We start from the raw sequence: 15348 nt of genomic DNA on the forward strand, positions 1-15348 counted from the left end.
CATGGAGATGTCAAACAAATAATGTGGGCACATGTAGAGACATGTGCTAGGACTGACCCAACGCGAGTTACATTGTTCTCTCTTTACACAACGTGTACGCTTTGTCCTTAGACCTGAGATTGTCGCATATACTCAAGATGTGGATCGACTTACTTAGGGGCTATCAAACACTACACCGTAACTGGGTAGTTATAAGGTACGCTTTCGGGTTTGTCAAGAAGCATGCTATGAGGCATGGTCAGTCAAGATGGAATTTGCACCTCTCTACTTGAGAGAGATATCTCTAGGCCTCTCGAGTGAAATGATTCAAAAATGCATGGACATGCTACGTGAGGTTAAGAGTTAACCTAGAGAGGGATTTCAAATCACAGGATCGAGAAGGAGAGGTCGGCTTGAAGCTAGATCAAATATCGTGAGGCAAAGGGAATAGCATGTATGTGATGTTGTGATGGTTCGTCTGATATGATCTTCGTGTGCGCATAGGAGTTGGCACGTCTTGCTAGAGGCTGCTACTAACTATTGGCCGAGCAGGAGTATTCGCGCCATGTATATGCGTATATGAACCTATAGGGTCGCACACTTAAGGGGCTGGAAGCCCAATAAGAATATGATCCGAATTGTACCAGGTTTGAGAGTACTAATGGGCCTTGGACCTAGAGGCCCATCAGGGACCTCTATATATTGAGGAGTGGGGGCGGCTTAGGGTTTGACCTCTTTTTGGCTGAACCTCAGCCGTGCCCCCCCCCACGCCCTTGCCTTGTTGCACTCGCAGACCTAGCACTCCAGCTTGCAACGCTTCCTCCCCGCACGTGTGGATACCTTGGAGGTGTTGCATCTGCATCATTTGGATGAGCCACCGCACGAGAGCTTGACCAGCCGACGAGGAGCTTGACAAGCCGCTGCGCGAAGAGGACGCCGCTGCACATGGACAAGTTGCTGAGGAGCTGCTGGACGTGGACGTGTTCGACTACACTGCGGTGATGTGTGATCGACTACACTACCCCGACGCGCTTCATCAACTTCCGCATCTGCGCGTCTAGTGGTAATCCTGTGGTTCATATACGGCAGTTTTCCTGGTTTACGCGGTAGAAAATTTTGTTTTGTGCTAGCGCAGCCTACCTCGTATCCCTTCACCATGTATACACTAGTTTGTTTCTTTTACTAGTTTGTCCTTTGGACTAGTACAAGGTTGGGTAGGAACATCCTATCTTGGATCTTGTTTTGGGGGGCAGTACCTTTATGATTTTACATTAATTTATTTCTTCTACAATAGTTTTGCCTTTCAGCTCGTATAAGGTTGGGTAGGAACATCCTTTCCTGGATCTTGTTTTGGCTAGGAACATCCTATCTTGGATCTTGTTTTGGTGCGCTCTACCCTTAGATTTTGCAGCAGTTTGTTTCTTGTACAATACTTTGTTTCGTTTACAATGGTTGGATAATTTTACATAAGTTTCTTTCTTTTCCTAAGATAAAGAATCGGAGCTCCATCCATACAAGCGGGTGAGAGCTGCATGTATCATAAGGAACCAAGGCGTATTGGCTTCCCTCAGCGTTAGAAAAGTCACAAGCATCCTTAACCAGGCTAGAAAAGTACAAACAAACCATACCAACGAAAGAAGAAGTGAATGAAGAGGTGAAGATCCAGATCCGGAGTATGACCCATCTCAGGAACGGCCTGAATCTGACCAAGAGACAAGTCAACATGAGGTATTTGTTGTTGTTGCCTACCAAATTTCTTGTATCAGTTATGCAGGATTTCTTCTCAATATTTTTGTTTATGCAATTTGTCCAATCAGATCAATGATAGCATACCTGTCAGCGGAGGAAGAGGGTTTTCGAAGAGAATTCGGGCACCTGGTGCCTCTACAAGTACGCCTCCTAGAGTGACTAGGACCAAGGCAAAGGAATTGGTTTTAGCTCAGGTAGATGCTTCGGATGGGATGACTCCTAATTTACAAGAATTGCCAACCGAAGGCCAAACAACAGCCACCCACACTTAGGACATCATCAACATGATGACTAGGAAAGACAAATTATTTGATCTCTTTTTCCCAAAGCCAAAAATTGCAACATCGCACTTAGCAACCAAATCATTATTAACATATGACCGAAATAAAATTGTTAGGTGATGCACGTCCTTCTAAAAGAGCACAAGTGCCACGGGATTCAAGAAGGTTGGGCAGAGATCCGGACAGGATAAGTAGAGGGTTACACACCAAGCTTCCAATCCATGTTCGAGAAGGGCTCAAACGGCTAGAGGTACCAATGTAAGCTGCGAAGTTTGCATCAAAGGGTGGGATCATATCGTGTGGGCATATACCGATCCTTACTCGCTGGAAGGACTACAAGATCGATAATTTAAAACATCTCAAGAACTAGATTGACAAATTGGTGGTGTGTATATATCGACTCATCTAAACCATAGTTCTTTGTATCCTTTCTTTTCATCCCTTTTCTGACTACTCTTGTGTTGTTCTTGATATAGGAACAATTTGACATTGATACCACCAGTCAACCTGTCATAGAGGCATGCACTGATATGCTCAAGTTGCAATAGAGACAGGGGAGGTACCGGTTCAAGAAAAAGTTCTTCAATGATATTCCAGCAAATGAAATCCCAACCAAATCTCATGTGACCACACTAAATGACGACCAGTGAAACAATCTGGTTACAATGTGGTCTAGCCAACCTCACAAGGTATGATAGAACTTCAACTTGCTACTAACACATTTGCATATACTGATATGTTCCTCTTATTCATGTATCTTACACGAGTGTTCATTATTGTAAAGGAGAGGTGCACTAAAAAATGGTAATCATGGGGCGGTCAGGTTTCCTCAGCGCATAGGATCTAGAAGCTACGTTGCACAGGCTCATGTTGTAGTAAGCAACTGAACAAGTCATATTTTTGCTATGTATTTTATTTGATGAACCTGCTTATGCTCCTTGTTCCAAGCTAACAGTTTATGCCTGTTTTTACATCATATTAGAGGGAGAAGCATGCTGAAGGAGGCTCAACTCCAATAGATCTTTTCAAGAACTTCCATTGTAGCAAAAATGGCTACACCGCTCTAGTACAGCCAGCCATTATAAGTACTTGTTTACTTTGCATTTTTTTTGCAACAACAATACTAGAAACATTTGTGAGTACTTTATGAGACTTTTCAATTTCTTTCTTTTATTAGGCTTGGATAGAACAAATTGTCGCCCAACCTGGAAACGATCAACCAAAGACTGCTGCTGAAGTGGTGGCTGGAGTTGTCCAATCTAGGACATGTCGGGAGGTTGCTGGCATTCACCCACCCTCGAAGAAAAGGACTAAAGTTGGTACTGCGCTGCAGGTAGAAGAAATACAAGCTGATCTTGAGAGTGAGAAACAAAGGGGGCACAACTTCGGCAAAAGATTGCTGAATAGGAGTCTGAGATGGGTGCACTAAGATTGAGCACTGAAACACAAGAAACAACATTAAAGTCTCAGACAAAAAATCTCGAAGCTTTGAAGAACACCACAAAGCAGTTGCATTCTCTGATTTCTAGCCTGATAAACTTCAGTACCAGTCAGAGTCAGGTGAATCCTCCTCAACTGAAGTATGTTGCTAGCGAACTTGTTGTTTGTAGTTGATGACTTTTGTTGTATGTTGCATTGTTGATGCTTAACTTGTTGTATATCGCATTATTATTGCTGGTGAATTATTTATTGATTGTGATTTGAACAATATGAAAGTTGAAAATAATCTTTTTTTATGTCTGTGATTGTGATCAGCAGTCAAAATTGAATATATGGCACTGCGAAATACAATATTACATGACCTAAATTGATATTGTATGACAACTATTTTTAAACTAAAGTGGAGATATAAATACACCAATTTAGTTAATTCAGAGGTTCATTCGCAATACTTTTTCCTAGTTAATCTGATTGATTTATTATTGTTAAACAAAAATGCACAATTCCCCATCCTCGTGCCAGCCCGCCCACTCCCCGGCGTGCCTGGTCGTGTCAGTCCGTCAGTCCAACGACGCCTTCGCGCTCAGTGCCCCTTCCCTCCCAAGAACCCAGATCCACCGCCTCAGCATCCACGGCTCGGCCGGCGCCCCGCCCCCCGCCGCCATGGCCGGCCGCCCGCGCCCGCAGCCGCAGCCGCACTCGCCGTCCGCCTCCACGCGGCGGCGCGAGCGGTGGCTGGTCGTCCTCGGCGTCGCGCTCCACGCCGTGTACATGCTGAGCATCTTCGACATCTACTTCAAGTCCCCCATCGTGCACGGCATGGACCCCGTGCCGCCCCGCCTTTCCGCGGCCCCCGCCAAGCGCCTCGTCCTCCTCGTCGGTGCGCCCCCTGATCCTTCGATCCCGTCTCGTTGCTCTTAGGCTCCAATCTCCATGTGCTGGGTTTCTGATTTGGCTCTGGGGGTTTTGGTGCGTGCAGCGGACGGGCTCAGGGCGGACAAGTTCTTCGAGCCGGACGAGCGGGGAAGGTACCGGGCACCGTTCCTGCGCAGCGTGATCGAGGAGAAGGGCCGGTGGGGTGTCAGCCACGCGCGCCCGCCCACCGAGTCCAGGCCCGGCCACGTCTCCCTCATCGCCGGATTCTACGAGGACCCCAGTGCTGTCACCAAAGGTGCGCTGCTCCTGTGCTGGTTCTACTGTACCACAGCTACCAGCTGTGATTCATTTCGGTCCAATGTTTTCACAAGTCATTCAGTTTACTTCAATCGCCAATTATGCTGCACTTTTGTGTAATTGCATTGCTTTGTCTAGTGCCATTGCCATTTATTATAACTTGCCATTTTTCGTAGTTGTTACCACTGAAGTAGTATTGATGATGCTTATGCCCCCATGATGACCAAAACACATGTACTTAACAATGTGCCGGTAAGCGTTAAGTTGTAACCAAGAGAGATGTTATAGATGGGTAATACATTAATACTGACAACCTACACGTGATTAATATTGCTCAATTAAATAGTAAGTATGATATGATCTGATGGGCTAAGCAGTAAATATTGTGCTATGCCCTAATTTACTGTGTTTGCTCGTCTAGGACTAAGAGTTCCTTTTAGCTGAGACTTAGTAAAACACACCTGATTTGTGTTACTGGAAATTCAGTGTGAAGGCTTTTAGGAGATGATATGGGAACTGATGAAACATTTGAACTTTATATTGTATATGGTGCAGGATGGAAGGCCAATCCTGTTGAGTTTGATTCTGTATTCAATCAAAGTCGGCACACTATCTCATATGGAAGTCCAGATATTGTTCCTATATTCTGCAGTAGCGTACCTCACAGTACCTGGGACACTTATCCCCATGAATATGAAGACTTTGCAACAGGTCAGATTTATTTGTAGAACATGTAGCTTGCTGAAAGTTAATCTAGAATAGTATTGTATGTTTGTAATTGCCTTAAAAGTACTGTGGTAGACATTATCATATCATTCTTTTCTCAACATGTTTATATAATTTTGTGATTTCTCATACTGCACTTCCATTCTTTCCTGAATATTCATGTTAATCTAAAAGTTCACCATGCAGATGGGTTATATGCAAAATAGAAATTTGAATTTGTTTTCTTTATTTTTGGCCAGAGTTTTTTTTTATAAAAGCAAATGACAATTGTTATCATGAATTTATGGGTTTTCTTGTGTGATGTTTCTTGTTTGAATACATGAAGGATGTGCCCCTCTTCAAGAAAAGAATGTTTTACTCAACATAAAAGAATCTAAACCATCAATCAGACTTTGCAATTTATTTTTTCTTTTGGAATCACTTTTTTACTTTGTTAGAGACCTTGGTTGCAGATGCTTCATTTCTGGATCATTGGTCATTTGACCAGTTTCAAGGTCTTCTCAACAGGTCTTTTGACAACATTAAATTGAGGCAGTTACTCTTACAGGATAAATTGGTTATATTTCTGCACTTACTGGGCTGTGATACCAATGGCCATGCACACCGACCCTATTCAAGCATTTATCTGAACAATGTCAAGGTTGTTGATCAAATTGCTGAAAGTATGTACAATCTCATGGAGAACTATTTCAAAGACAACCAAACAGCTTATGTGTTTACCGCAGATCATGGAATGAGTGACAAAGGTAAGTTATACAAAAAACTGTCTCACAAATAATTTGTTGGTCATATTTATATATTTTTAGAGTTAGGTTCTATGTGAGTTCTGGTGCCTGGCGAGGTTTCTGAATGTTGGAGGGAACCTGCCAGTTATGTTGTTCTGGGAGAGCGGGACACCTCGGTCACCACCAGGAAACTGTAAAACTGCCAAATTTGAAACAGTCACGTTTTAATTTGAATACCAGGGTCCGGGAATTAATTTACATTTGAATAGTAACTCCCCAGGCCTATCTCTTCCCACCTGGCATGCATATAAATTTGGAAATTATCCCCTAGTGAACTGCTGCATGCCTGACTGCACTGATTCAATCTGGACTGCAAAATGAATTAGTTGCATTGATGACCTGAAATAGGCACTGATTCAATCTGATTTCATGCACTGAAATTGGCTGCACTGATTCAGTCTGCTCTGATTTCATGCTGCTTAGGGCCTAGGCAGCCACATTTGGAATATAGTGTTGACAACCCCGATCCTGTCATCTAAGGCCTGATTTTGGTTGCACTTCATGCAAAACTGCCTTGGGTGTCACAAGGAATTGTGCTATTGACCTGTTAGGCTGTGACTAATTTAAAAGGCTTCATTTTTATTGGTTAACTTTTTAGTATATTAGGTTGGTACTCTACTGTTCCTTTATTATTTATAACGCTGATGTAATTAGGCACTTCTACCAACAGGAAGCCATGGAGATGGACACCCTTCGAATACCGATACTCCTCTTGTAGCATGGGGTGCTGGAATTAGAAGCCCAAAGTTCTTGGCTTATACAGAGAAGCCAGATGATGGCTTTCGGTTTGTTGATGACCATAAACATGATACGCCCACTCCGCAGGACTGGGCCCTCGAAGGCTTTGAGAGAGCGGATGTCAACCAGGCTGATATAGCTCCTCTAATGGTAGCTTAGAAATTTCTGTGTTCAACTATATATTCATTTCTTCTTTTGCTGCATTTGGTTTTCTTAAATAGACCTTTTCTGAGTTCCTCAAAATAATTGCAGTCTACACTTGTGGGTTTACCATGCCCAATGAATTCGGTGGGGAGCTTACCTACTCAATATTTGAAATTAAGCAAGGTCAGACAATCACTGCTTACTATGCAAAAAAAAAAGATTTGTGTTTGGCTTAACACTGCTTGTTAAATTTTATTTCCTACAGGCTGATGAAGTTGAAGCAGTTCTGGCCAATACAAAGCAAATTCTTAACCAGTTTCTCCGAAAGTCACGTATCCTTTTTATACTTGAACTTTAAATTTTGCTTACTCCATGTTTCTAAGCTTCTAGGATATGCTATTCTTGGTGAGATGTGTGGTAGTGTGAATGGGTGGTGTGGAGACATCATTGATGTTCTATCATTGAAGTCACAGTTTAACATAACAGTCGACCAACAAGACTGTTCAATGTTCATGCTGTCAATCAACTTCCTGTTTTTTTCCTAATTGGAAATGTGACCATGATAAACAAATTAAAGAATAGATCGCACTCTTAATCCTAAACATGCCTTCCTTATCGATCTCAGAGCTGAAGCAATCCGGTTCACTTTATTTCAAGCCTTTTAAGCCACTGGCAAACTATTCTTCAGTGCTCAGTCAAATTGAGGATCTTATATCTGAAAGGGACTATGATACTGCCATGAAACATTCTGAAGAGCTCCGAAGGATGGCTCTTGCTGGTCTCCATTATTTCCAAACATATGATTGGTTCATGTTAATGACAACAATTACCCTTGGATATATTGGATGGATGGTGAACCTCATTCTACATGTGCTACAGTCGTATACATCATTTCCTGCGATTCTGCTAAAGAAGGCTTTGTTGCATCCTAAGAATACCTCCATGAAAGTATGGTAGTTAATCATTATCCAGCCTTTATGAATTTATGTCTGTTTTTTATGTGTTACAATCATATTCATTTGTTGGTGTCTTTTCAGTTTACTCAATCTAGATTGGAGCCACTATATTTTTCTTGAACTTCATTATGTTTTTCTTGTTACATTTTCCAAGATTCTTATTTCTTTGCCCCTGCAGACCAGATACTTAGAATTCACAGCAAGAATTTCAGATGTTTGGTTATGTCTAGTGTAGACATCAGGTAGAATTAGGGCTGCATAATTATTCACTCTTGTGTAAGCAAAGTTGCTTATCAAAATTAGACAACTATGTTTTGGTGTTTTCTCTATTTATCAAATGCTGGTGTGCTTTTAGTTACATAATTAGTTAATTACACTGTTTTGATATTATCTCCTCTGGTTTCAGGTTTACGTAGGTGGATGTTTCTTTATGGGTTTGTCGTCCATTATACTGCTTCTAGAGAAATCACCGCTTCTTTACCATGCTTACGTATTTATGACAATATTCCTTTGGACAAGAATTGTACAAAACTTCGAATTTCTGAAGGCTGTGTGGAGAGAATTTTCTAATATGCCCTTCAAGTATACATTGAATCTCCTGATCAGTTCGGGCATTGCGCTGTTTGTATTGGAGTTTCTGGTATGTGCCTACGTTGACACACCAAGCATTTTAAGATTTCAGGATATTTAACATGGAATTTGGTACTTATGTGCAGGTTATGAGCTTCTTTGATAGGAAAATTTATACATGGTGCTTCTTGGTCCTTGGGATACTTGGTTCAACTTATGTAGCCTTTTTTATTCAAGCTAGCCCTGCACTTGCGATATACATATGGCTTGCTTGCTCGTTCCTGTCTGGATTCACATTGATGCCAGCTGAAATACCAGAAAACAACAACTTGGTGTATGCTTCTTTCACAGCCTTCATGCATGCTTTTTCCTTACATTTTCTCCAGTCCTAGTAGAGAACAAGCTGTTACATGTACATAGTAAACCATTGATACTGTTATCTATCATTCATGATTGTAAGAAGCTGCTAGCTATCTAATGTCACCAAATATTGTTTAATTGGTTGTTTCCTTGCAGCTTATGGTCTGATGAACTCTTTATATGCAGAATTCTTAGCGGAGCTCTCATAATACTGATCGCAGTGGCTTCAAGATGGGCCAACTCAAACTGTACCAGCTTTTGGCTCTATCTGACTCGAGCAAATAAACGGGATTCTCAATCCTCAAAGCTATATTTTGTTCAGGTGCAAAACTCAAAATAGTTGTATCCTGATATTGGCATTTCTGTCGTGGAAGTTCAAGTTTGATGCATTGTGACATGTTACTTACTATGTTTCAGGTTATTTTAGTTGCAATATCTTCAATAATGGTGTGGTTATCTACCTCACATCGATCCCAGAACAGAGAATTGCACTCATTACACCAGTTGATCAACTGGTCTGTAGCTGGTAAGCCACACGAGTTCCTATTTGTGCTGCCAATTCTGCAGTGCGTCATTGGTTCATGTCTTCAGTTTTTATGGCAATACCTGGTTCGTTGATGCAGCATGTTTTCTTGTAACCATACAATTAACTTATAAGTCTGAACCTCACTTGCAGCTAAATTTTGTTTATGCATCAACCCAAGAGTGAGGGTCTTATGTGGCATTTTCTGAACCGTTTTAGTTGTTATCACTAGATAAGCTACATTTTGATTTTTTTTCGTTTTTAATGGTTAAATGCCTCGTTTGGACATAAGAAACTCACGGTATTGAGGGTTTGGTACATTAACTGAACAAAAAAGGTTCTAGTTCTTCCAAGAATGCTCTTGTATTCCTGTTGGATCTGTCCGAGCATCCTATTGTTATTTGTGGTAGGTAGTTTGGTTCTTGCAGAACAATTGCTTCGCCTTTTGTTCTGTAATGAAACAGCTGGAAGCCTGGAACAAAGGTTGGTTATAGTACTGATGACCAGGTTTTCTATAACTGATTTGGTTCCACAACTGGCTGCTTTTCTGAAACCTAAAAAATATCATGTGCGGCAATGTTAGCTGGCATTACTGTAATAAATGTATTCTCCAATGAATTAGGAAAATGGTATCAAATTCAGAATTTTGCTAGGCTAACAATTCAGAAGTGCCCTTTCGGTTTCTATTATGGGAAACAGTGAGAATCGTACTGGAATATATTCAGAGAATAAAATGTAGAGAGGAAAGAAGAAAAACTGAAATTTGATCTTGGCCTCTGGGGAATAGCTGTAACCCCAGGTGGAAACATTCTAGTTTGTTAAAAATCTAGATCAGCGTTGGGGCTTTGTCCATTGAAAGTATGTTGAGCTGAACTCCATTAAACACATCCGATTTTTTAAAGCCATTTGTTCAACCTTATTTGTGCTATATCCTGCTTGATTGCTCATTCGAACTTGTAAGATTTTTGGTTCTATTGTTTTTAACATTTATTATCTTTGGCAGGTGTTGCTATGGTGCTACCTCTTTTCTCACCACCTAGTGTTCTGTCTCGTCTTACATCTATCTTCTTGGGTTTTGCTCCTCCTTTTCTGCTGCTTTCTATTGGGTATGCTGTTACCTTCTGCAGTTCATACACTTTTTTTGTGTGTGTGTGCTGTGCCTGAAGTCTTGGAACATGGAAATAGTATCTCATATTTTGTCAAACCTGCAGCTATGAAGCAGTTTTCTACAGCGCTTTCTCAATGGTACTGATTGGATGGATATTTGTGGAATCTGCCAACCTGTACTGCTCAGAAGAAAGCGGTTCTGCACGCCGTAGAAACCTTGTGGATGGCTCAGTGTTTGGTTATGAAGAAAGACACCTACAACTATCTGATTTAAGAATTCCTCTGTTATTTGTAAGTACTGGTTGCAGTATATAATCCCAATTCTATAGTTGCGGTACAGCATAAAAGTGTGGAAGCAATTGGACACAATGCATTCTTTTTTTATATATATGGCAGAATAGATATCAGATTGTATGAACAGTAGATAATCCTCTAGAGTTGAAGTCTTAAGCAGCCAAAGATGCTAAATCATTAGGAGAAGGGGTGGCCGGGTGGCCAATGAAAGCTAACCCATCTGTTCTCAATAGATGTTTTAGAATGTGTGAAGTCCAACTATGAAAAACTTGGACCATTGATAATGTAAACATATTAAATTTCACTACAGAATGACATTGACAGATTTATAATATAAGAAATGCTTCCACATGGTTATGCATTCCATACTTCTGAATAACGTATAACATGAAAATAATGATCAAATGCATGTATTAGAGACTCCCTGTGCTGGCCATCTTCCTATCTTCATAGCATTATATTCCATATTTCCACCATATATCTTTTTTAAGTATCCAACCATGTAGTTCTAGTAGAAACTAAGAACAGTTTTGTCATTATTTTTGCTGAAAGCATAATGCTCTAGCCAGTGATATCTTTCTGTCTTGCAGGTGATCTTATTTAATGTGGCCTTCTTTGGTACTGGTAATTTTGCAAGTATTGCAAGTTTTGAGATCTCATCCGTGTACAGATTCATTACAGTATTTAGTGTAAGTTTATATGCTATAGGTTTCTCATTGAAAGACTACTTTTACTTATTATTACTCTAGACATTGATGTTTTCTCTTTTTTCTTGGCAGCCATTTCTTATGGCAGGACTTCTTATCTTTAAATTGTTCATTCCTTTCATGCTTGTCATGTAAGTTCTTTTGGACCTTGCTACTGTTATGCTATGTAGTGTCATCAAGTTAAAATGAGCTAATGAAGATGTGATTTATGGAATTTCAGTGCATGATAATTTTATTTTTGTCTAACCATCTTTCACAAAATATGATGCTTTAATGTAAATTCTTGTTACAATAAGGTCAGCTTCTGCTATAGAAAGATAAAATAGGCACCAAGGTGTATATAATTTGATGTTCGTTTTGATATCTATTGAGATTAAGTTTGTTCTGTCCACATTAGTTATCACTTTTTTTTTCTGCTTTAACATTCAACCACCTAATGTTGGGGCTTTGGACGCCCAGACACCCAAGTTAAAAAGAGCTCTTTTAATTTGTGTTCAACCTGGACTTTATTAAGCTGATCTTCTTGATCAATTGCAGATGTACATTTAGTGCGATAACCAAGATTGTCCGGATCCCACGATTGGGCTGCTATTTTCTTGTAATACTGCTTTCAGATGTGATGACCATTCATTTCTTTTTCCTGGTATGTATTCTCTTTTTGTTGATGCTTCGAAATTCTATTTTTCATGGTTTCAAGACATGTTCCATTACCTTAGCCATATTTAGTTTCTCTATAGTTTGTTTCATTTGTATCTATTAGTGGGTAAAGTTTGTTTGGTTTGCCATGTTTAAATATCTTAAAGGCAATTTCTTATTAAAGATATACTCCATATGGATAGTGTGTGCTGTGCAGTATAAAGTAATAAACTAGTTTTGGACTCAGGTCTAGGAGCTCAAAGGCTCTATCTCTAGGAAGTTGGAGATGCACTAAGATGGTGTTACTTTGCATTTTCTTTCTGATGACTACGTTTAGTTTAGTCTTACATCGAAATATAAGTGAAATTTCCTACAGCCACATAAATTAATGTGCTGAATATTTCTGTTACATTTTACCCACAGGTACGTAATACCGGCAGTTGGATGGAGATTGGCAACAGCATTAGCCATTTTGGAATAGTGAGCGCCCAAGTAGTCTTCGTTTTGCTGCTTTTTGCTCTGACAAATATATACACCAGAGACATTGTGGTCTCATCACGGCAGCTAACCGCACGGAAAGTTATGTAAATTGTTCAGTTCTTTTAGAGATCCAGATACATTCATTTTCTTTAATTAATTCTGGGCTCGGCTTTCATCTGTGGCCCAAGTTTTGTAACTTAGTAGGTTGTGTAGTTTTGTAGATGGACCTCGTATCAAAATTTTGTGCTAATTTATTTTTTCCATTCATATCACAAGCGGTGAATAGGCTTTTTTGCATGCTTTATTTGTGTGAAATTTTCTTCTCTTGCTATGATAAATTAACGTATGTTGATTTAGTTCAGTCAGCAAAGGTAACTAACTGTCCATTGCTAGGATGTACTACTAGGATGTACTACTAGGTACCATCATTCGTTATATCATCTTCGGCAAGGTCCAGAAACTGCACAAGCTCGCCGTGGCTTTTCTGGTGAAAAACTAACTTGACCTTACGGGTCACCCGGTCACCGTGGTGACTGTGGACGGTCTTCTCCACGACGCACCCTGGCTTCGTGCGTAGCCAGCAAGAACACGGCAGAGGAAAAATGGTCTCTTCAGTAAAAACACATCTTTACTGCGTTTCTCTTCACTCCTTGTTCATTTACCAACTAACCGCACGAAAAATTATGTAAATTGTTCAGTAGCATAGGCCACAGCGTCGTGCAGCTGGTCGATCACGATCGGAGCGGCCCGTCCAGTAACCCAAATCCCGCCTGCATCCGGTCCGCCCGTTCGTTATCCTCGCCGGCCGCCACACCTGGCGTTATCCAGCATCCGCGCCCTCCCCTCCGCCACGTCACGCCTCCCGGCCACATGGCGGCGCCCCAGTGGCGGCTCACCCCCACGCGGGATAAGGCGCCCCCCTCCCTTCCCGACCGCAGCTTAATAACCCGCCGCGAAAAGCTCCCCGCGAGAGCACGAGCCATCCACGTCCCCAGTCCCCACACACGCACCAGCAGAACCCAGCGCAACCGATGGCGTCGCTCACCATGATGGCGTCCTTCGCGGCCGTGGCGGCGGCCGCGCCCTCCCGCCGCGGCAGCTTCGCCGTGGCCAGGGCCGCCAGGGTCGACCGCTGCCAGCAGGAGCCCGCTGCGAGGCTGGCGGCCGAGGAGGCCGAGGCCCGGCCCGCCGAGGGCCGCCGCGCCGTGATGCTGGCGGCGGCGGCCGCGTGCGTCGCGGCCATCGGCGGCGCCGGCGCCGCCATGGCGGGCCCCAAGAACGGGACCCCCGAGGCGAAGAAGAAGTACGCGCCCATCTGCGTCACCATGCCCACCGCCAAGGTCTGCCACAACTGATGAGAGATCGAGCACGCTGCAGGCAGGGGGCGTGCGGGGGGTTGTGCGTGTGGTATATAATGCATGCTATGCGTCCGGTTTGTCTCTCCTTGTTGATTCGAGCTTTAGATGAGACGGTCGCCATGGACGGTCTCAAAGTTGTAATATTATTGCAAATTCGAGGATAAAACCGTTCTTGTTTCGTTACATGAGAGACCATCTCTGTGTTAGCTCTTCCTTGAGCCCTTGACACCGGATCTGTGGCGATGGAAAATGCAAAACCACGTGTACCTGTGGCAATCTCCTTGCTGGCCAGAACATAACATTGTGCATGGCTTTTGTATCGACGAAATTAAATGAATCGGTGGCAAGCCTGACTGATTAATGAAGCATCATGCGTTGGAACAAAGAATTGCTGCGCGTTGTATTTTTGTCGAGGGCTTGTTTGGAATAAAAGAACGGAAAATAAAGGAATGGAAAAAAAAATGCATGAATGAGATGGAGCGAAAAGTGGAAAACTACATTAATCCAAAATACAGGAATGTAAAGTTTAGGTTGTTTGGATCGCAGGAATTCATAACACAGGAATCACAAAATGTTGTCCTAATAGAAATACTGATTAGATTTTAGTGTCTAAACAAATTACCACGAGCACATTTGTTACTGAGCAGCAAAACCAAAGTGATATTCTATCTACCGTGACCCTCTTACATGTGGGTCCTACGGTTGTTTGTACAAGCCACCACACATCATCCTTATCCACTCACGCACACACCATTGCTGTCGTCCTCCATCCCTCCCTGAATCAACTAGCTTCGAGCACGGAGGCCCCAAGGGTCAAAGAACCATGGACGGACAAAGAACCATGGACGGACGCCCGGAGGTCAGCGGCCCGGCAACCGGCATCAAGGGGTGAGCACTGGACCTCTTCGAGCACGCCGAACCCGTTCTCCTTCGCCATCCAAAGCTCCGCTCTCAAACCAAGAGAAATGAAGTTCTCTCTTTTTGGGCAGAGTCCTTTTTGTCTATTTTTTTTTCTAGATTTGGAGTTCGATTCTTTGAATTTCTCAAAGGATTCGTTCAGTGATTGCTCAAGTTGATGCTCGATTTCATTTTTAATATTTTTGTCTTTCTTTATTTCCTCTTGTTGCTCAAACCTCAAATGAAGCTGTGTGAAGAGGAAGAAGAGCACATGAGGTAAGCTTGATTAGCGCATGAGTGCGCGAGCGAGCGTTGCAGGAAAAATTTCCCTGAGCTCGGAGCACATTTTTCCTTTCCTCCAAAAGTACAGCCTTTCTGACCGTTCCTCTGGAAAGTCTATCGTCGATTCCTTTGTCCCAAACGCGTTACTCGCTTCCCTTTCCTC

The 15348-nt window shown here is 42.2% G+C and overlaps 2 protein-coding genes across 2 annotated transcripts; both read left to right on the plus strand.

Moving 5' to 3' along the window:
* The first annotated feature begins 3997 nt into the window (after nucleotides 1-3997).
* On the plus strand, nucleotides 3998-12945 carry LOC117859187 (uncharacterized). The gene is made up of 18 exons (XM_034742391.2): nucleotides 3998-4329; nucleotides 4429-4620; nucleotides 5178-5333; nucleotides 5801-6094; nucleotides 6804-7021; nucleotides 7124-7198; nucleotides 7281-7347; nucleotides 7641-7963; nucleotides 8378-8611; nucleotides 8688-8875; nucleotides 9088-9223; nucleotides 9319-9427; nucleotides 10428-10530; nucleotides 10636-10822; nucleotides 11416-11514; nucleotides 11605-11663; nucleotides 12070-12175; nucleotides 12592-12945. The coding sequence occupies exons 1-18, from the start codon at nucleotides 4113-4115 to the stop codon at nucleotides 12754-12756; spliced, it is 2928 nt and encodes a 975-aa protein (XP_034598282.1). The 5' UTR covers nucleotides 3998-4112; the 3' UTR covers nucleotides 12757-12945.
* A 655-nt stretch (nucleotides 12946-13600) lies between these two features.
* On the plus strand, nucleotides 13601-14189 carry LOC117859198 (photosystem II 5 kDa protein, chloroplastic). The gene has a single exon (XM_034742400.2). The coding sequence runs from the start codon at nucleotides 13680-13682 to the stop codon at nucleotides 14001-14003; it is 324 nt and encodes a 107-aa protein (XP_034598291.1). The 5' UTR covers nucleotides 13601-13679; the 3' UTR covers nucleotides 14004-14189.
* Nucleotides 14190-15348: the final 1159 nt, after the last annotated feature.

This window comes from Setaria viridis, chromosome 1 (assembly GCF_005286985.2).
Source record: "Setaria viridis chromosome 1, Setaria_viridis_v4.0, whole genome shotgun sequence".
NCBI classification, from domain to species: Eukaryota; Viridiplantae; Streptophyta; class Magnoliopsida; order Poales; family Poaceae; genus Setaria; species Setaria viridis.